We start from the raw sequence: 21921 nt of genomic DNA, 5'->3' as shown, positions 1-21921 counted from the left end.
AAAAAAAACACAAAGGATTATAAATCATGCTACTATACAGACATATGCACATGTATGTTTATTGTAGCACTAGTCACAATAGCAAAGACTTGGAACCAACCCAAATGTCCATCAATGATAGACTGGATTAAGAAAATGTGGCACATTGGCCAGGCGTGGTGGCTCACGCTTGTAATCCCAGCACTTTGGGAGGCCAAGTCAGGCGGAGCATTTGAGGTCGGAAGTTTGAGACCAGCCTGACCAACATGGAGAAACCCCGTCTCTACTAAAAATACAAAATTAGCCTGCCATGTTGCCCATGCCTGTATGTCAGCTACTCGGGAGGCTGAAGCAGGAAAATCACTTGAACCCAAGAGGCGGAGGTTGTGGTGAGCCAAGATCATGCCATTGCACTCCAGCCTGGGCAACAAAAGCAAAACTCCATCTCAAAGAAAAAAAAAAAGAAAAGAAAAGTAAAGAAAGAAAATATGGCACATATACATCATGGAACACTATGCAGCCATAAAAAAGGATGAGTTCGTGTCCTTTGCAGGGACATGGATGAAGCTGGAAACCATCATTCTCAGTAAACTATCACAAGGACAGAACACCAAACATCCCACGTTCTCACTCATAGGTGGGAACTGAACAATGAGAACATTTGGACACAGGACAGGGAACATCACACACTGGGGCCTGTCGGGGGCTGAGGGGCTGGGGGAGGGATAGCATTAGGAGAAATACCTAATGTAAATAATGAGTTGATGGGTGCAGCAAACCAACATGGCACATGTATACCTATGTATCAAACCTGCACATCATGCACACATATCCTAGAACTTAAAGTAAAATAAATAAACAAACAAATAAATAAAGAATGAAGATTTATCAGGGGTGTCCAATCTTTTGCCTTCTCTGGGCCACACTGGAATAAGAAGAATTGTCTTGGGCCATACATAAAATACGCTAACACTAACAATAGCTGATGAGCTTTAAAAAAAGTCGCAAAAAAGTCACAATGCTTTAAGAAAGTTTATGAATTTATGTTGGGCTACATTCAAAACTGTCCTCAGCCACATGCGGCCTGTGGGCAGACGGTTGAACAAGCTTGATTTAGATCTCTTTTGCCATCTTCTCTCCCACCAAAACACTCCCTAGTCTCCACCTAATCAATATAGTTTCATTGTTATTAGTTTGGTTATATCAAAATCATTTCACATTATTGAGATTGTTTATATTCTATTAATAGCTGAGCTAGGTAGTAAGCTTGGTTTTTTTTCTTTTCTGTACAGCTTTTTCTTTCTGTTAGATGTCATATTATTTTCTTTTTACTTGCTGGAATATACGTGTTCTAATCAAAATTTATCCCCAAACTCTCCTTCCCTAGTAAGTAAACCTCCTCTAAATAACACTCAGATGCATTGTTTTTCTTTTTCTGAGCAATATCCCCTGAAGATCCAGCCTGAATCTCCCCTGTAGCTGCTGTCTGGGAAGTTCCCTTTATCCCCATCAGAAAGATTCTGTTCCCTCTGCTGCCTCTTCTATTACATCCTTTGTTTGGGTGGGGCCATGTCTTCATCCTTTTGGGTTTACTCCCACATGTGGCGTCGCACATTCTTTGACAGTTTTGAGGAAACGGAGCGTTGGAAGGAAATTTATTGAAAACTTCCATACATAAAAATGTCTTTATTCTTCTTCACATTTGTTGCTTCTAGGTTGCTATCATTTCTCCTCAACATTTTGATGGTATTCTTCATTGTTTTCTAGCTTATAATATTACTGTGGAGAGTTCTGATAATATTCTGATTTTTGAGCTTTTGTATAAAACCTGTTTTTTTTCCCCCTCTCTGAAAGTGTTCAGGTCTTCTTTTTGTCTCCTGTGATCTGAAATTTTGCAATGATGTGTCTAACTATGGTTTTACTTTCATCCATCCTACTGAGAATTTGATGGGCAATTTCAATAGAGAATATGACGTTTCTTAGTGACAACATTTTTTCTCCATTTATTTATTTAATGCCCTTCCTTCTGCTTCTTTCCTCTTTTTTTTCTGCAAAATGTACTCAAGTTTTGAAACTCCTGGTCTTGTTCTCTAATCCTCTCTTTTCTAATTTACATCCGTTTTTCTTTAATTCTACGTTCTAGATCATTTCCTCAACTTTATCTTCCAATCCTTCTATTGAAGCATTTTATTAAGATGTTTTAAATTTCAAAGGTATCTTTTGGTTGTCTGTATGTTTCTTGTTATAGCACTCACTTTATAGAGGCAATATCCTGCTTGAGGATAAAACTGATTGTCTGTTAAGTCTCCTGCCTTCTAGTATGATTTTCTCTCCCAATTTGTATTTCTCTGTTTGTTTCTTCATTGTTCTAGGTGAGCTTGTACCACAGGACTCAAGGTGAGACCACATTGCCTCTCTCTGCATTTTACTTTTTTCTTTGTGGCCTCTGCGTTTAATACTGGAAGCTTTTGTAAAGTACTTTAACGATCCTAGACTGTTTGCTTTTATTTCAGACTGAGACACTAAAAAGCTGATTTGATGGTTGGATTGTCTGTGTATTAGGTGAGGTATGAGGACTCTTGGCCTTCCTGTAGAATGATTACCTGGAAAAATAATTCCTTAGCAAAATTCAAAGTCAGTATCTTCAATGTTTCCTCCTGTTATAATCAGATCCTCCAGAGATGCCTGTTCAAACTTCACGTGGGTTGGCTGTGTCCGCACCCAAATCTCATCTTACGTTGTAGCTCCCATAATTCTCATGTGTTGTGGGAGGAACCCAGTGGGAGATAATTGAATTATGAAGGCAGTTTCCCCCATACTATTCTCATGGTAGTAAGTAAGTCTCACAAGATTTGGTGGTTTTACAAGGGGAAACCCCTTTCATATTGTTTTTCACTCCCTCTCTTGCCTGCTGCCATGTAAGAAGTCCCTTTGCTCCTCCTTTGTCTTCTGCCATGATTGTGAGGCCTCCATAGCTATGTGGAACTGTGGGTCCATTAAACCTTTTTTTTAAAAATTAAATTACCCAGTCTTAGGTATGTCTTTATCAGCAGCATGAGAATGAACTAATACAAGACTCTTGCCTTAAAAATGTAAGACTTGCTGCCATTGCTATATGTTAACTTTCACTAAACCTTTTGTTTTCAGGATGGGAAACCTCTACCAACTGATTCTGGTGTCTCTCAGTCCCAATAGCCCATCTTTTCCCATATCTCCATATAATCTACTAGTAGGATGAAGGAGAGGACATTTGCTTGGCTACTTGGAATTAGAGAGGTACCTGGGGGACCAGCTGCTTCCTAAACTGAACTTGAACCAACTCTACTATTCAGACCCATATTCACCCAACTTCTTATGGTACCTGATGCTGCGAAGTGTTGAGTCTCTTGGGGATTCTGCAGTGTAAAGTAAGTTGCTTCTTGTTTTTTTTTTTTCCCCACTGCTTGCTTCATATTTAACTTTTTCAGGTCTTCTAAGTCAGTTCATCCCACCCCACCTGCTTTCCAAAGTTGTGTTGCTGTTATCTCTTCTCTCGTTCCCTATCTGTGGAATTTCATGTCTGCGACCTCCGGTGATCCCTCCCTCCTGGTGTTCACACCTTTTGAAATGCCCTCCCCTTGATTGTGGCCAGGACCTGTGACTTGGTTCTAACCTGTGAAATATGGCAAAAGTTATGGGTTATCACTCTCCTAATTATCTTACATTATACAAGACGCTGTCTTAAAAGCAGACAGGAGTTAGAGACCCTCCTTGCAGGCTTAATGTTGTAAGTGGCCAAGTTGGAAAAGCCCATGTGGCAAAAAAAATGTGGGTGGCCTCTAGGGTCTGAGGATGGACTCTAGCCAATAGTCAGCAAAAAGCCACCATTCTCATTCCCACAACCACAAGGGAACAAATTCTGCCAACAACCTTAATGAGCTGGAAGTGAATTATTCCCCACCTGAGCCTCCAGATGACATAACAGTCCATCCAGTACCTTGATGACAGCCTTGTGTAACCCTGAGCAAAGCACAAGCTTAGCTGTGTATGGAATCCATCCATGACCACTTTGAGATAATAAATGTGTGTTGCTTTAAGTTGCTGAGTTTGCCACAATTTTATATGCAGCAATAGAAAACTATCATAATAGAAATGGAATAAACTATTATAATAGAAAACACAGTAATAGAAAATTAATACAATGCCATTCACTTTTTTATTATTTTATTGTTGTTTTAGTAGCATTTTGAGGTGAATGTATGCATAATCAGTGAATTAGACAAGCATGCACATACATGATATCTGATCAAACTTTTTGTCTCTCATCATCCTTATAAAATTTATTCAGTGGGAAAAGCTTTTTCTTCCATCAGATGCATTCCAGTTATACACCAACATACTCAGGTAAGAGCAACATTTTGGTCATTTTAAATAGCTTGGTAATTATGACTCCCAGTCTCTTATAATAAGAAGAAACTACAATAATTTAGTACTAAATTTTTCCTCCCTCCCCAACTGAGTCTTGTGTTGAGTTGCCTACTTGCACTAGCACACCTTCCCTTGCTGGTTGACATTTTTGCCAAGCTTTTCTCCCTTTCCTTCCACCCCACCTTGGGCACTGAGGTTTCCGGCCTCCCCTTCCCCAAGGTCCCAGAAAAAAAGAAATTTGTCTTATGAGATAGGGCCACCTTCACATGGTTTCAGGGTTCTCTGGATAGTAATTGTGTATAATAAGAGAGAGAGCATTCAAGAACTCCCATAGAAATTCTCATAGCCTTGACTTCTCATCTTTAGCCTGTGCAGATTCTTTTGTATTCCAGATGGTCATTTGTGACTCCTTCCTCATCCCACAATCTGGCTTCACCTTCCACTTCTTGATGTTGGGTTCCCTCCATCTCTTTGGGCAACTCCATCAGAGAAGACCTAAAAGAGCCCCATGCTGACCTTCACTCTTGTATGTCTCACCATGGTTCGTGGGAAACACACATCCATTGCCCTGAGAAACACTAGACATGAAGGCTAGTCTCAACATAGAACCCATTCTGGGCTCTACTACCAGAGCTGTGGCCACAATTCTAGGCAAGGATCAGAGTTTCGTCAGTCATGCACCCTAATTGTTGTGGTTCCATAGAAAGCTATCTGAGAAATCTTCTCTCACTAAATTTGAGGTCAAGGAGCAGACATTCCTCCTTCTCTCACTTTTGGGGGTAGGTAGAGCGAGAAGGCTCATAGAGTAGTTTTCTGCAAGGAAATCTGTCTCTTAAAATTCTCTGTTGCCTCTCGTATTTATTTGTGGGGTATAGAACCCATCTGACCGGTCCTCAGTCATTTCCTTCGAGCATCTCACTTTCATATTTCATGTGTGCTGCACCTTGGTGCCTTGTGGAAATCTAACGTTGAATTTCTCTTAGGTATGCTTATTTAATTGACCACCGCTAACTAGAAGTTCCCCCAGCTGTCTGTATTTGCATCACGTGAAGGCTTTCCATATCAGGAGGCTAAGAGACACTCCTTAAGCCTCTCAAAACAGCAAGGATGAATCAAAGGTTTGGATTCCTCTGGGCACGATGGTCAGGGCTGAAACTCAGGTAGGTGAGCCAAATATGATGGAAGTATGGAAAAGAAATGTTGCTTCACATAGCATCAACTCCTGCTGCTCTGTATGTCATCCAAAAGTGGCACTGGCCATACAAGAAAATAACTTCCACAAAGTGCCTATGGTGTACTATGAAAGAAAATAAGGATGTTTTAAGGTACCTCCCTGGAAGCTGACCACCAAATTCTACCTTAATTTCTCTCTTACATAGAATTCTGGGAGTGGTGAACTGTGTAACTGACCTCATAAAGATTTACTAGAGCCGTAGGTAATTTTCAAGGCTTTTATTGGCTGTAGAAATGGTCTGGGAGACAAAATTCCCCAGATTCCCCTTAACTGACTTCACAATCTTTGGCAAGTCACTTTACCTCTCTGAGCCCCCATGCCCTCATCTCTGCACTAGGTCTGCCTTGACACTTCGGTTTGCAGGGTGTGGGACCAGATGAAAGTGCCTTGTAAACTGAAAAATGCCACATTATATATCAAGTCACATTATTATATTTTCTGATAAATGGTTACAAAGCTATCTGAAATGGAAGTTTTCATTTTATTTCTGAATAACTTTCAGTGTTAAGTGATAGAACCTAAAAAGCAAAAGCAAACATAAAATTCAACTAGAAGATTTGAAAGAGAAATGATTTTTTCTCTAGGAAATTTGCACTAATAGATTTTTCCCACCCCCAACCAACCAGTAACCTTTTAACAAGAAAATAAACATGGCCTATTAATTTATCTAAAACTATTTCATAAAATTTTCTGACTTCAATCCAGATTATTGGAAATGCCATGTGAATAGTGCTGCTTTATGAAAACAGAAACCATATTTTATGGTCAAGGTACAACTGATACAATTTCCAACAAAACCTGCTTTTCTGCACTTAAAGAGCACTTTCTTTGAATCAAATCACATGGAAATAAATCTTCTTTTCATTTAATTGAAGACAAAAGGGAGCAGTAATGAAACCACTGAGACATTCTTGTTTTATTCCCAGACCCTTAAATCAGAAAACCCGATCGAATACTGAGCATAATTTCTTCATTGACATTTATCTCTAAATGTCAAGTTGTTTTGAAAATTTTTTCTTGATTTTATGGTTCCTTGCCTTATTCAGTTGAGAAGAACTAAGTTAGCATGATGACATTGGAGGAATCTCCAGTATGAGAAAATGCATAATGGCCTGAAGGAGAAAAAAGAGGATAATAATTATTGCTACTCTGTTGAAATCAAGCATGAGACCAAAATGAAAATTAGCCTGTGGATTATTTTACAACTAGGAACAGTTTCAAAAAGATTCTAGGGAAAGACAAAAAAATGTGTTTGGTGGGGAGAAATAGCATTTCACCGACACCCCAGAAGCTTGCATTTGTCAAGTGTCTGTTATTTGAGAAATATCATGTTTTTCAAATATTGCTGGGAAATGATATAAAGTAGATTGAGATCACAATATGTTATTGCTGGAAGAATCTTAGTAATCTCTTAGCTTTTTATTTTATAGGTGAGGAGCAAATGCCCCCAAAATGTAGAGACTTATAAAAAGCACTCAAGCTAACTGGTGTTAATGACAACAGAACCCAAGGGTCTGGGACAAGCACATTCTCCAGACACTTGAATTTTATCTGGAATTTGAATAATTTAAATGAGAATATAAAATGAGTTTCCCATTTTCCTACATTAATGATGACATTAATATAACTGAATGTGAAATGGGACTTGAACTCTTAAGTATGATTTCAACTTAACTTGTAAGGCAGTGTCTCCTCCTCCACTTCCATGTTCCAACCTTCTCTCTCCTCCAAGAATGCTGTGACTACTTGCAATGTTTAAACACTGGTCTTGCAGTTGCTGAATAGTACAGACTTTAGTAAACGCCAGTCAATGAACATAGGGCCAAAGCATGTCACAGGTGGAGGAGACAGTGCTCTTTCACTCTTAGTAGGTGTGGCCCCTTCCTGCCCAGGGGCATTTTAGAGAGGAGGACATGTGCAACATCAGGGCACAAGCACCTGGCCACATGCCCACTGCTTGGCAGCTGGCACAAAGGGGCGATTCTCCAGTAAGGACATAAATGGTGTTAGTCTAACCATACTCCTTCCCCTCAAGGCCTCAATGATCAATGCCACAGATTTATACAATGTCAAACTGGGGAAATAGAGATAATTTGTGATTACCTTACATAAAGATACTCTCTGGTTCTCCATGAGCATCAAGTCACCTACATTGTTCCGTCAGCCCTGAGCACAGCCCAGATGAACTCTGAAAACATGGCTGGCTGATAATCCCACACTTCTCGCATCAGTTTCTTAGATGTTGCCATTGAAGTTTCTTCATATGATATACTCATATTCTCTTTTCACACCTTTTATAATCTTTTGTTTAACAGTAACTCACCTTTGTTTTTCAGTGGGTTGAAAGGATTTGAGAATTTGGATTTGGCAGATAAATCTGATGAGTTTTGCTGCACAAAAGAAAAATGAATTATTTGGATGTTAACAGCATTCTTTTACTGTTGGTCTGTATTTCCTGACTTCCTGATGTCATTAATGATTCTTTATTCCATTTTCATAGGTATTATTCTCTTTTCAAGAATTTAGAATGGTTACTTTCTCACTTTCTTCTGCTTTAATCTATTTTAAATGCCTAAAAATTTATTTCCAAGTGAATATTGTGTTCCTGTATATTTTTGCAACTTCTAACAACAAACTAAAAAACAGCTTTAAAGGTGGCATTATCCCTTTTCATGTCTATGCTTACATTTCTTTGGATCACATTTGTTACCAGAAGATAAATTCATGAAGGAAAAACAGTGCTCCTACTAAAAATGGTTCCCAATAAAGCTTTGGTTTGCTCTTGCTCATCTTAGCTCTCAAACCTACTTGTGAATGACACTTTGGTCATTATTACAGAGGCTATATAGAGTTCAATAATTTAAAAGCTGAATTATCAAATTAAGTAAAATATTTGAAACAAAAAGCATGTACTTAATGGGAAAGATATAAGTGTTTACATACATTATATATTATTCCACTCATTAGTTCATCATTCATTTGTCCATTAATTTACCATCTCATATTGAATGCCTTTGTGTGCCAGATGCTGTTCTAGGCACTGGGAATATTGGAAGGGAAAAGTTTCATTCCCTGCTACAGTCTATGCCATGAGGAAACCAAACCAAGGTGGGAAAAACATGCTCTTATCATATTCAGTAGATAGACCAGTGATAGTTTTTCAATTTTCACTGGTATTAAGTCACACTGAGCTCTGAAAAAAATAAGCCACAAAAATAAGAATTAAAAAGATTTGAAATTTTCAAAGCAAAATAATTAATTTTCTGGAATTCAGGATTCAGAAAACATTTAATGCTATAACCCTTAAAAAATATCCTAAGGTCAGGGATCATGGCACTTAAAATTGCATCCTGTACCATTTGGAGATAGGAATCTTAGGTTGCAACATACTTAACATGCTTCCCTGTGGTCTGAGAAGAAGCAGCCTCTTCAGGTTTATGAAGTTATATGGGTCAAAGCAGTTGGCCAAATAACAGGCTCTGAGTTACTGGAAGTCAGATATAGGTCTGTAAATCTATTCTTTGTGGAGGGGGTTCTGTCAAGGCCACCAGAGTCTGTGTCTTGGAGAAGAGTTACAGAGAACATGCCTAGGGACAATGGAGGGTCAAGACAGGGGCCTGAGCATGGAGAGGATTTGGGGTCCATACAATGTGCTGTGGCTTGAAGGATGGTCTTTGCTGAGACTATTGCTGGCTCCTCTTTCATTCCCTTCAGTCAACTATCATAGTCTCACCTAACTCTTTCAACCAATTGCCAATGAGAAAATCTTTGAATCCACCTATGACGTGGAAGCCCTCCTGCCCCTACTTCAAGTTGTCCCATCTTTCCAGACTGAACCAATATATACCTCATATACCTCACATGTACTGACTGATGTTTATGTCTCCCTAAAATGTATAAAATCAAGCTGTAATCCGACCATCTTGGGCAGACATTCTCAGAACCTCCTGAGGCTGTGTCATGGCTCATGATCCTGAACTTTGGCAAATAAACTTCTAAATTGATTGAGACCTGTCTCAGATACTTTTTCAGTTAGAATCCCAATCTATTCATGTTGCTCCTCCTGCATCAGTATGGTACTTCCTGTGCCAAGCCAAGCAGCTAATCCCTCCATCTTCAATCCAGCCATTCCCTCTGTCTTCCCAGAAGTCCTCTTCTGCCCATTATCTTCCTCTGCCCATTATCCTCTCTCTCTCTCTCATTTTTCAGAGTCTGTCTTCACTGGCTCACCCCTCCCAACATACGAACTTGTCACATCCTGGCAACTTCAACTGTAGCCTGTCACTACTGTCCTGGGTCTACGTCTGGTTACCACTCTCGCTGATTTTGCTCACCAGCGAGTTTCTTGGCAGGAATATTCATAAAGTGTTATCTCTTTCTCATCATCTATCATCTGGGGTCCTTGGGGTCCTGCTTTTTCATTCAAACTCTCTAAGAAAATTATGAATGCACATATTTTCTTCTTGAAAAAAATGTATATTTGTTTTAAAACAAGTGAGCCACCTAACCAGAAACAAAAATTTCATTTTTATCATCTAATTTGGAAGTAAAATTGAGGAGAAGGTACTAATACAGACACAGCAAAAGCCCTCACTGACCACTGCTGCCTTCTGAGAAGTGTTAGTGCTTGATATTAGAAACAGAGAGAAACCGTCAGGCATTCTTGCTTTTGCTTTTGTTTTATTTTACTTGGGAGTATTTTTCCTTTGGTTTTCAAAAGAGAAAAATTTTGACTTTCTGCTTTGCAGAGTGGGGAGTGTCCTGTCTCATTATATTCACTAAAGGCTTTTACTCTGATGTAGTCACATGTGCTATAATTTTCTCCTTTTCGTAAGTGTAGATAATGACTCATTAGTTTCACAACTTCTGGTTCGAGTGATTTTTAGTTCTCCCAGACATAAAATCTAAATCCCAGAATGTGAGAACTTCTGCTTTGAATAACTAGTCCAACATTTGTTTTCTACATTTGAGAAAATTGAAACTCAAGAGACGAAGTGACTTTCCTAAGATCACACGTCAATTGGTTACAGAGTCAGAAATGCAAGGGCAGGACTGGTCCACCTGCTCATGGGCTAGTGATCCCTAATTCACAGCAGTGCTGTCTACTGAAAAATGCAGACCAAGGAAGATTTTTTAATGCCAGAGGAAAATTTCCTTATTGATTTTTATTTCAAAAAGTTATATTGTCACTTATAAAAATCTCTAAATACCCATATAGGTTTGGATGCAGTTAAGTCAGTTGACTTTTATAAAATACAGAAATTCTCTGCTTTAGAACTCTTTCTGAAAGGCCCTCAGTGCCTTGCTGAAAACCAAAAGTCTAAATAACATTGAAAACACAAAATATGTGTTCAAGTACTTTTGTTTCTAAATATACTATCCTCATATGGATTATACTTTTATGGCAAACAATGACACAGAAATCCTCCATTTCCTTAAAAACTTGTCAGTTTGTAGACTTAAGAGCTAAGATTGCAAATAACAGAATCAGTGATACCAGCCTAAAAAAAGAAAATTATTAATACATAATAATTTTATATATTAGAGGTTAACAAAATTTAAAGACAAGAATGTAACCAAGATCTCCCCCTTTATCTTTCTAGAGAAGGAAAAATGGTTTACAGAAGGTTCGGAAAATTGGATGAAGAAAAGGGCCTTGCTAATTCTAAATACTGACAAGCAAGTCAGACTAAAGTAAATGCCATTGTTCAAAAGCGTTCACTCACAAACACCCACAGACCTTCATACTTAAGCATCCTTGTTAGTTTCCATGACTTCACAGTCATTCATTTAAACATTCATTCACTCAACCACTCTACTGTCATTCACGTGCCAGGCTCCAGGATACCAGGAATATCATGGTGAAAGAAATTCAAGGGGTTTACACAGAAGTTGACTGGCAGCAAGACTGTATAAATAGAAGAATGCAAAACTGGAACTTCATGTATTAGATTCATGGCAGTAGGAGATAATTACCTTTTCTGTTTGCTTCCAAGAACTTAAGGCAGACAACTTGGTGAATAGAAGTTGTCGCAGCTATAAGGATAACAAAGAAATATTGAGGAGATACACATACAATCATATGCAGACAAATCAAGAATAACTGCAGGTTGAAATTATTATTTAATAGTATTATCCTAGAAGCACTTAGTAGGCCATGAATGGATATCTGGCAGAAAGATTATTTTCTTCATCTCTTTACCTATAAACAAAACCAGAATTCAACAAAGAACAACAGTACCAAATGCCATACTCATTCAGATTTTAGACGTTAGTAGTTGGCAATAATTACTAAATTGAAGTGTATCTTTGAAGTGAAGTGAACGGTTTCCTAACCACATGAATGGTAAGACAAGGCAATTATTTAGTACAATTAAGAACAGCAAATTGCTTCTTTGTAGATAGGGGTTGTTCATGTGCAAAATTGTTCCTATAATTAGCAACAATTTTGCTAATTATAAAATATTTTTATTTTCTTATTAAACCAAAGACTGTACATCTATTAGTTTACTGCCTTCACCTCTCCCAACAGAATTGTTTAATGCTTGGGTTTATGAAGCAAGCATATTTAAAATTTTTTTTCTATTATCTTTCACTTAAACTCACTGTTCTTCACTGGGAATTTTATTTAATGTGAGAGGCTATTTATTTGTTTATTTTTCTTTAACAGTATACTTTACTTTTAAAAATATTTTTATTTCCATAGGTTATTGGGGAACAAGTGGTTTTGGTTACATAAGTGAGTTCTTTAGTGGTTATTTGTGAGATTCTGATGCACCCATCACCTGAGCAGTATATACTGCACCCAATTTGTAGTCTTTTATCCCTCACCCAATTCCCACTCTTTTCCCCTGAGTCTGCAAAGTCCGTTGTGTCATTTTCATGTCTTTGCATCCTCAAAGCTTATCTCCCACATATGAGTGAAAATATATGATGTTTAGTTTTCCATTCCTGAGTTACTTCACTTAAAATAATAGTCTGTGAGAGGCTACTAGCATTTACTGTTTAAAACTCTACAATTATAGCAGTAGATATATCTTTCAGCATATTCTAAATAAATGGGTAGACTAATTGAAAGAACAAAAGAGAATTCACCTCTTAGCAAAGCAATTTTGCTATGGAATTACTGCCATACCATAATTTAAATTAGAAAAGTCGAAGACAAAAAGAATTCCCCTTTTTACCAACAACGTTTACATTACATGTTTGATTAGTTCTGTACAGCTTTATCAGCAGTGACTGCTTAGTTCCTTTGTTTTCTGACTGAGCCTGACCTCTCTAAAAGCACAGAATTTTACTACAAAAGTACCCATAGTCCAACCTCTTATTACATGAATAAAGGCCTCAGAACAAAGGGGAGGGACCTAAGATATCTGGGTTAGGGGTTAATGAGAAAAATACATGCACATACCTTACAGTCCAAGAGTATTCCAAAGCATAAGATAAAAAATCCCTTAAAAAAAAAGGAATAAATCACATGTATTGTATTTTTCTTTTCCAAAAAAGAAAGCATTTATATGTAACACTATTCACCCCACATTGAAACTGTTTTCTTAAGAGACTGTCTCCCTAAGAGACTATAGTCTACTTGAAAGCAAGAACACCGTGTGGCCTCCATAAGTGCATGACACTATGCAAAGTACTCAAAAAAAATTTTTGTTGATGTCTAAATAAGCAAATGACCTGGTGAATGAAGTTTGCATGTGGAGCTTCATTCTCCCCTATTGTACCATCCCAACCGAAAACAAATAGCATCCTTTTGTGTCTGTATCTTAGTCTTTCTTTAGACCAGGCATTTAATGTCTAAGCATCTATGATGGCAGTAGGCACAGAGATCCAATCCTATGGCCAAGTGGAGGGATTTGACCTATATCAGCACCCTTTCCTTCCAGTACAGGTCTTGGGGAACCCTTGGTAAATGTTTTGGTGGACCTTGAATTCCTTTTCTCAGGCATAGCTCCTTCAGTTGGTGCTTGTTCAGACAGTATATCACCATGAGACTGTACTCCTGCTCCCCAACAGGCGCTCCCTAAACTTGTCACTGCTAGGGGCATGCTCTACGATTGCCTTCCATACTAGTACCTGACTGTTCACTGGCTGCTGAATAGACGGAGAACCAACTAGTTTTAGGAAACACCTATTGAGTATTTGTTATGTGCCAGACAATGCGACAAGTGCTAAATTATCTCATTTAACCCTCATATTTATTTTGTGATGTATTATTATCTCTATTTAAAAGACTAGAGAATTGAGAGACAGAAAGATTAAGCAATGTGCTAGAAGTCAAACAGTTTGTAAAGTGATGTGTTTGAGCCCAGACCTATTTAACTCTAGAGCTCAAACATTTAACTACCACTTCCCTGAGTCATTGTCTGATGTGGTCCAACAAAACCTTCACTGAACTGGGATCGAAGGCTGTCACCCAGATTCATCAAAACCTAATGATTACTTTGTCTACCTCCTCTCTGAACACTCTCTGACTGTGCCAAGTAAAAACCCATTCTTTGTAGCAGAGATTAGCAAACTTTTTTTGTGATGAGTCAGGTGGTAAGTACTTTAGGCTTTGTGGGTTATACAGTTCCTTTTGCAACTACTCAACTCTGCCATTGCAGTGAAAGCAGCCATAGACCATATGTACATAAATAAGCATGGCTGTATTCCAATAAAACTTTATTTACAAAAACAGGCTACTGGTTGCATTTTGCTAGCTCCTTCTCAATTGCACCCTAGGAAATTCCTTTGCACCATTCAGAGTCAATAAGTACTTATAATATATTTCCCTTTCTCTGTTTATTTTTTTCCCAGAGTTCTGCATAAGAGAAAGAGAACTGAGTCAGCAGCAAGAGAGATTATTTGTCATAAGAACTCCAACAGATTTAAAGCCCTGTAATGGGTTACTGAAGAAATCCAATATTCTGCTTCAGTATGATAGCAACTAAGTAAGAAACAGAATGTTTTTCTATTTATTGTTTCCATGCAGTTTTTCTGATGGTCTTGCTGGAGGCAGGGAGATGAGATAATCTCCAGAGTGGTTTTATCTATCTGAGTTCTCTACTTATTCCAATTACAATAGGTTATTGTTATTGTTCTCACCTGTAATGCATTGAGTAAAGCAAAAATAACATGCCAAGCCGGATTCTGGTTGTCCACTAGTGTTCCTATTCCAAAGCCCCAGGTGAGCCCTAGCAGAGGGGTCAGAATGAGGAGGCTCTTCCCCATGCGGACGATGGTGGCCCTGTCATCCCGACTCAGTCTTTCTCCAACAGCCGGCCTCCAGAGCTTTGTGAGAACTAGCAGCACCACAAGGAAGTTCACAGCCACAATAGCCAGTGCAGGGACAACAAAAGCCAGGAGTGGTTTGCTTCGATTGGACCAGTTAAGCCAACACACATCTTTCCTTGTGTAGGTATTGCTAGGTTGTGTGACAGCAATGGTAATAACAGATATAATGAGAGGGCACCCATAACCCAGGCAAAATCCGACAGCCACCATCAAATGCCGGGCCATGTGGTGGAACACGAGGATGATTCGGTAAGCCAGCAGGATGCCAAGCATGAGCATCCAGAAGAACAAAGAGAGGTAGAAGACGTGTGTAAAGAACACAGCAGCTGTACAGACTCCAGAAGAGTTCACCATGGCATCCACTGTGGCACCAACAATAAACCAGATATCAGCAATCAACAGGGACAGGGCTATGTTCACCATGCAAATATGACGTGTGTGAGAGGTTTGGCTTTTCTTAATCTGCTTCCAAAACAGAGCCTCGATGATCAGGCATAAGATGAGACTTCCAATGGAGATACCCAGTCCCACATAGGTGATCCATTTTACCACAGGGAGGATCGTAGGGGGGACAAAAGGTGACATCAACATGGAGAAGGAGGTCAAGTGAGTACATCGGCACACCACGGTGTCTGGAGTTTCATTCACTAGGTGGCAGCCTGCATTGTTCCACTGCAAATGACTGAAATCCCAAAACACACAACGAGGCTGGCTCAGGTTTGACTCTATCTTGGAAAAATATAGGAAAACTTCATCTACGGAATAGTTTTGAATAACTGTGGATATCACAGGTCCATTGACCTGAGCATTTCCATTTTTGGAAATGGGTAGAATGTTCCCCAAAGTCAACGAGGCCATGCTGATAATAGTTTCTGGAAGGGATCTCTGGAATTGGTCTTTCCAAATTAACACACGGCCTCTGATGGGAATACTTGAATTTTGGGGAAATATTTCAATCTGATAGCTGTAATCCGTTTTGGGTTGGCTTTTGGTCACTGGAATCCCTTTCCAGTTAATGAATTTCCGAGGAAAATTCAGAGGAAGAGCTGTCGGAGGCACCAGAGTGCTGATGTTTTCCAATGTCTGTAGTAACCGTGAGCTGGCATGCTTTTCTTCCTGCAGTAAGACTGTCCAGTTGGTTACTAAGGCTGAATTAAGGATATTGTCAGCTATATTGATGACATCCTGAAATGCAAGGATGAAAGTCGGTTTGTGTTTTTGAATAAACAGATAAGAGGACTAGCAGTGGATAGTAATTAGCATTAATTACAGGAAAAATGCCCAGAGAATTGGCTCAGTCACAAACCACATTAAAACTCATCAATCAAATTTAGCTCAGTTCTTCTGTACAGTAGAAGCTTTGGGCAAAATCTTGGGTCAGCAGAATCATGTAAGTTCCAGGGTGATCACCCCAGAGCATTTGTAAATGCACTAGGGCTTCAGGACGAATGAGAAAGCATCCTGCAATTTCAGCCGCACACGTAATGTGCATTTTCTCCTCCCTGAGATGGCAAAAATGACTGCACTGCTATTCAGGCTGAGGCTCAAAGATGCAGACACTACCTTGTACTGCTTTCCCATATTACGTTTGTTCTGCTAACACCAGAAGTTCAAAACTCACATAAGAGATGCTCACATTTTTAGGTTTCTTGTTTTCTACAGTTGTTATGTTTCTTGTTTCCTACTGCATAAGGCAAAACAATTTTTAAAGTCTGGACCCACACATTGAACTGTCATGGGTTTTAAGGGTCAGTCTTAGCTTGAGAGATTTATTTTCCAAGCAAATCCTTGGAAGTTGTTACTTTTTCCCAAAGAACCTCTTCTCTTGTTTATGGGGCCGGCTCCCAGACATTCTGTCGCAAGCATCTGTCACTCCAAGTGAGTCTTACCCTGACCCAGCCCTCTCTGCCTTCTAGCCCAGAATCCCATGATTGTTCTACTTCTACTGCCCCTAGAAAACTGTTTTCTTTTGCTTTGTGTTTGTCTGCTTTGTTTTCACTCTTCATTTTATTTTTAGCATTTTTGTGTCATTTTGTTTCAGTTGATCTCTTGTAAACAACATGTGGTCAGGTTTAAAAAAAACAAATTAGAGTATCTTTTCTTTAACTCAGGGAGTTTAACTTACTGATATTTAGTGTCACTTCTGAAACAATTTTAATCATATATAGTTAAGTACTATTGTGTGATTATTTAACATACATTATATAATCCAATTTTGTAAAACATTATATCCTTTAACATATAAAATGTACACATCCAAAATGTTTGGAAGGATATTTATTGAACAAATATTTATTGATCACATGCTATATATCACTTGTCATTCTTCTAGGTACCGAGGTGATACCTATAATGTAAGCAGTGTCTATTTTAAAGTGACCAGGCTACAGATAATTTATTTTTCTTTTTGCTTATTTGCACTTCCTATAGTGACCAAGTATCATTTATGTAATTTGCAAGTTAATCTTTAAATATCCAATAAACCATAAATTCTTCAGTTAAGAGAAGTTGTTATGAAGGGAGTTCTTAAAATATACACTGTTCAAGTCTGAGCTTGTGGCCACAGGAAAGAAAAATTAAAGACTGCAAACATGTTGAAAAGTCGGTGTCTGTGGCACATAGTGCAAAACTCACCCTCTCCTCTAAGCCAGGTGCTGCCCAGGTAACCTGCATAAGAGCAGCTCCGTCTTCCTTTGAACCCACACAATTGATCCCGAGTTCCTTGTATACCTCAGAAGACGCAGTAAAGTTCACATAAGGACTCTTACATGGCTTTCTCTCTTTTCCAATAGTTCCTCATCTTTAAGGCTTTGCCATTCCTACAAGTGACCCCTAAGCATAGGCAGACCATACCTCCATTGTTGAATTGGACACCCTGAAATGGCTGGCCAGTGACAGAGATGAAATATCGCTCAGAATCGACACCACCGAAGCCAGATTCCCCGCTGTGGTTGATGGGCTTTGCCGAATGATGATGGAAAGATTTTGCACCAAGGATGACACAGCTGCCTCAGTGGCATTGCCTGCAATCATACTGAAATTCTAGAAGCAAAAATGATTACATTCTAGAAAAAATGACATGCTGTGTTTTATCAAATTTAAATCAAATATCTTGGCCATATAGAATTAACATTTGTATGGTGTGTTGTAATGTAGGATAGTTACATAACAATAGTAACAAAGGCTGTTATTCAGTGATTTCTATATTTTAGACATTGTACTAGATGCTTTACCAGGGATTCATTGATTGAATTCTTTCAACATCCTTTGAGGGAGGCACCATTATTATTTTCATTTTATAGCTAAGGAAACTGAAACTTGAAAATATTTACTAAAAATCATTTTAATATAAATTATTATCCTAATTATACAGAAACTCATGTTCAATGAGATTTAATGACCTTCCAAAGAGCACTCAGCTGGAAATGTTAGAGTAGGTACTAATCCTGTGTTATGTTCACCACACTACACTGAGAATGCTTTGTAAGATGGGAAAAGAGAGAAACATACATGGAGATTTGACTACTGGGCTTGTGCCAGCCCCCATTTTGTCACAAGATTTGGAGTTTTTTCTTTTTGTTTTTTTGTGACGGAGTCTTGCTCTGTCACCCAGGCTGGAGTACAGTGGTGCGATCTCAGCTCACTGCAACCTCTGCCTCCTGGGTTCAAGAGATTCTCCTGCCTCAGCCCCCCGAGTAGCTGGGATTACAGGCATGCATGCCCAGATAATTGTTTTTGTATTCTTAGTAAAGATGGGATTTCACCATGTTGGCCAAGCTGGTCTTGAATTCTTGACCTTGTGATCTGCCCACCTCGGACTTCCAAAGTGCTAGGATTACAGGCGTGAGCCACCACACCCAGCCCTAGATTTGGAGTTTTACTTCTTTCTTGAAGCTCCCATCTGCTTCTACTACACTAGGCTAATTTGGAAAGCAACAAAGAAGGGTTGTCCCCTTCCACTCAACATAAGTCCACTCAGGAGCCCAAGTGCCCCCCGTTTTCCTTCTTGTTCTTCTCAACTGACAATGCCGTTTTCTGTTCAAGGCACCTGGGATCTGCCTGGAGCGAACTAGTCTCAACTATTGCTCATGTCCAGAATTGAGGCAATGAAGGCAAAAGCAAGAAGACATCCCAGAAGCTAGCTAATCTAATCCCCTTTCCCAGTTTACAGATGAGGAAACTGAGATCTAGAAAGGAAGAAGTAAACATTCCACAATCCTCCGATGAATACCATTCTGGGGTGTTTTTATTGCATCAACAGCAGCAAGGTCTCTGGTTGGAATAGAAGTTCTGCTCAATATGGAAATCTACTTGCTGAACAGTATCTGTGAACTGGTCTTGGGGTCTTTCTTTTCTGTGACTTGAGTTCTTCTGATTTCTAGATATTTATTTCCTTCTTTCTATCTTCCTTGTCTTAATACTTGAAGCTTCCTAAGAGAGCATCATGTGGAGGGCATAGCACCTGATATGGTTTTGCTGTGTATCCCCACCCAAATCTTATGTCAAGTTATAATTCCCAGTGTTGGAGGTGGGTCCTGGTGGGAGATGATTGGATCGTGGAGGTGGTTTCTAACCGTTTAGCACCATCCCCCACATGCTGTTTCATGGTACAGTTCTCACAGGAACTGGTTGTTTAAAAGTGTGTAGCACCTCCCCCATTCTCTCGCTCTCTCTTTCTCTCTCTCTCTCTCTCTCTCTCTGTCCTGTCACCATATGAGGATGTGCTTATTTCCCTTTCGCCTGAGGCCTCCCCAGATACACCTTCTGTACATCCTGCACAACGGTGAGTCAAACCTCTTTTTCTTTATAAACTACCCAGTCTCTGGTAGTTCTTTATAACAATGTGAGAACAGACTAATACAGCACTGGACTGGGAGTCAGGTGACCATGCTTCTAATTCAAAACTATTGCTACCAAAGGAACTATTGACTCCTTGGTCTTTTGTTTTCTGATCTGTAAAATGAGGTTGGTAAACCAGATGCCCCTTAAGGTCCATTGCAGTTCAGTCATTTTATAAGGTTCACCTTTGTCTGACCCACTCCTTGCCCTAATTTCTGATATAGATATATCCTTACTTGTACGAAGCCTGCTAGCTTATGACTCACACCTTCACTCCTCTTTAATTCCCAGGTCTTCTGAACTTCTGAGACCAGTTTAGTCGCTGCTCTACCATCCATCACATTGATACACTCCTCCACAACACCTCTGCCTGAGAAAACTATCAGCTCTGTCTTTTGAGCCGCAACCTAGACTCTGCTGCCCAGACGCTATCACCCATGCATGACTCTATGGGTTCACCAGGGTCTGATGTCATCCTTGCTCTTTGCATACTGGCCAGTTATGCACGTAGGTATACTTACCCTCCACCTAGCCATGCTAACTGGGAGATTGCCACTCTGAAACTCAAAACCAGGGCAAGTCTACAAAGTGAAAATGCCTCACCTTCTTTAGTTTTTCAAGCTGAGGGAGCACGCAAGTCTCCCTTATGACCTGCCACCCAGATGATTGGCACCTGGCTGTGATGCTTCCCCTGTAGCCACTGCTGCAGGGCAGGGTATATTCATCATCCTTGGACCCAAATCCAAAGACAATGTCATTACACTGGGCTGGAAACAAAAGAAAACAACAAAGAAAAATGATCCTAGAATATCCTGGCACCCTATATACACCATGGAGTCATGTTTAACTGTTTTGGAAGTCATATTTTTGGACGTGAAATCCAGGCATAATTCAGAAGTAGGAGAAGTTTGTCTTTGATGCCCAGCTTCCTGACCCCTCCTTCCAGGTGTCTGATCTGTGCCAACAATATCACCTTTAATGGGCTATCAACTAGTAAGCATTAGGTGACAATAAGGAATGATGTGATCACTCTCAGGAAATATTTTTACTCTTTAAAGGAACATCAGAAAGCCAGACAATTTTCCAGATACTATAGAATAAAGCAGTAGTGATATGGTTAAAAGATGGGCAGTTGTTATATGTGAGTAGCACTTCCTACCTGTACTCCTTTAAGCATTTCTCACATTGCAACCAATTGGCACTCTTGCTGATGGCTCTTAGTAATGCATTCTTACCATGATTGGAGCTAGGAGATAGAGACATTAACTAAAAGATCCACAAGGGCTATGATTTCTTTTTTTTTTTTTTTTGAGATGGAGTTTCACTCTTGTTGTCCAGGCTGGAGGGCAGTGGTGTGATCTCTGCTCACTGCAACCTCTATCTCCCAGGCTCAAGTGATTCTCCTGCCTCAGCCTCCCTAGTATCTGGGATTACAGGTGCACACCACCATGCCTGGCTATTTATTTATTTATTTATTTATTTTGACTGAGTCTTGCTCTGTCACCCAGGCTGGAGTTAAGTGGAGTGATCTTGACTCCCAGGGAATCCTGCTTTGGCCTCCCAAGTAGCTGGGATTACAGGTGTGTGCCACCACACCTGGCTAATTTTTTTTTTTTTTTTTTTTTTTTTTTAGTAGAGGTGGGATTTCACCATGTTGGCCAGGCTGGTCTCAAACTTCTGATCTCAGGCAATCTGCCCGCCTTGGCCTCCCAAAGTTCTGGGATTACAGGTGTGAGCCACTGCACCGGGCCTGGCTAACTTTTATGTTTTTAGTAGAGACAGGGTTTCACCATGTTGGCCAAGCTGATCGTGAACTCCTGACCTCAAATGATCTACCCACCCTGGCCTCCCAAAGTGCTAGGATTACAGATGTGAGCCACCACACCCAGTCAGGGTTAAGATTTTGTTTGTTTTCACCATTGCTGCATTTTAACTATGTAGACACTTTGGACTCTCAGTAAATATTTATTGAATAAATGTTGAACGAGAGTGGTACAAATTTTGGTAGGAAAGGCGTAAGATTGAATGTAAAAGGAAAAGATAAATATCTGAAGAAAAACTGTGTGTGTGTGTGTGTGTGTGTGTGTCTGTCTGTCTGTCTTTATATGTGTTAAAGACATGATTTCTTGGATTGCGACTTAGGAATATTGTCAGCCTTAGGACTCTTTCAACACGTATAC

The 21921-nt window shown here is 39.5% G+C and overlaps 1 protein-coding gene across 2 annotated transcripts in view; it reads right to left on the bottom strand.

Moving 5' to 3' along the window:
• Window positions 1–5823: 5823 nt before the first annotated feature.
• The window catches only part of ADGRF1 (adhesion G protein-coupled receptor F1), a 42338-nt gene continuing 26240 nt past the window's right edge, over window positions 5824–21921 (bottom strand). For both annotated transcript variants that reach the window (XM_011960275.1, XM_011960276.1), the window contains 7 exons: window positions 20345–20508; window positions 17756–17944; window positions 14714–16087; window positions 13032–13073; window positions 11597–11656; window positions 7944–8010; window positions 5824–6732 (listed from right to left, as the gene is read on the bottom strand). In XM_011960275.1, the coding sequence (XP_011815665.1) occupies window positions 6677–6732; window positions 7944–8010; window positions 11597–11656; window positions 13032–13073; window positions 14714–16087; window positions 17756–17944; window positions 20345–20508 (1952 nt within the window). In that variant the 3' untranslated portion in view covers window positions 5824–6676. The remainder of the gene's footprint in view (window positions 6733–7943; window positions 8011–11596; window positions 11657–13031; window positions 13074–14713; window positions 16088–17755; window positions 17945–20344; window positions 20509–21921) is intronic.

Source organism: Colobus angolensis, unplaced genomic scaffold (assembly GCF_000951035.1).
Source record: "Colobus angolensis palliatus isolate OR3802 unplaced genomic scaffold, Cang.pa_1.0 Scaffold51, whole genome shotgun sequence".
NCBI lineage: Eukaryota > Metazoa > Chordata > Mammalia > Primates > Cercopithecidae > Colobus > Colobus angolensis.
Note: the sequence above shows the minus strand (reverse complement) of the source record. Positions and strands in the feature narration are given on the sequence as shown.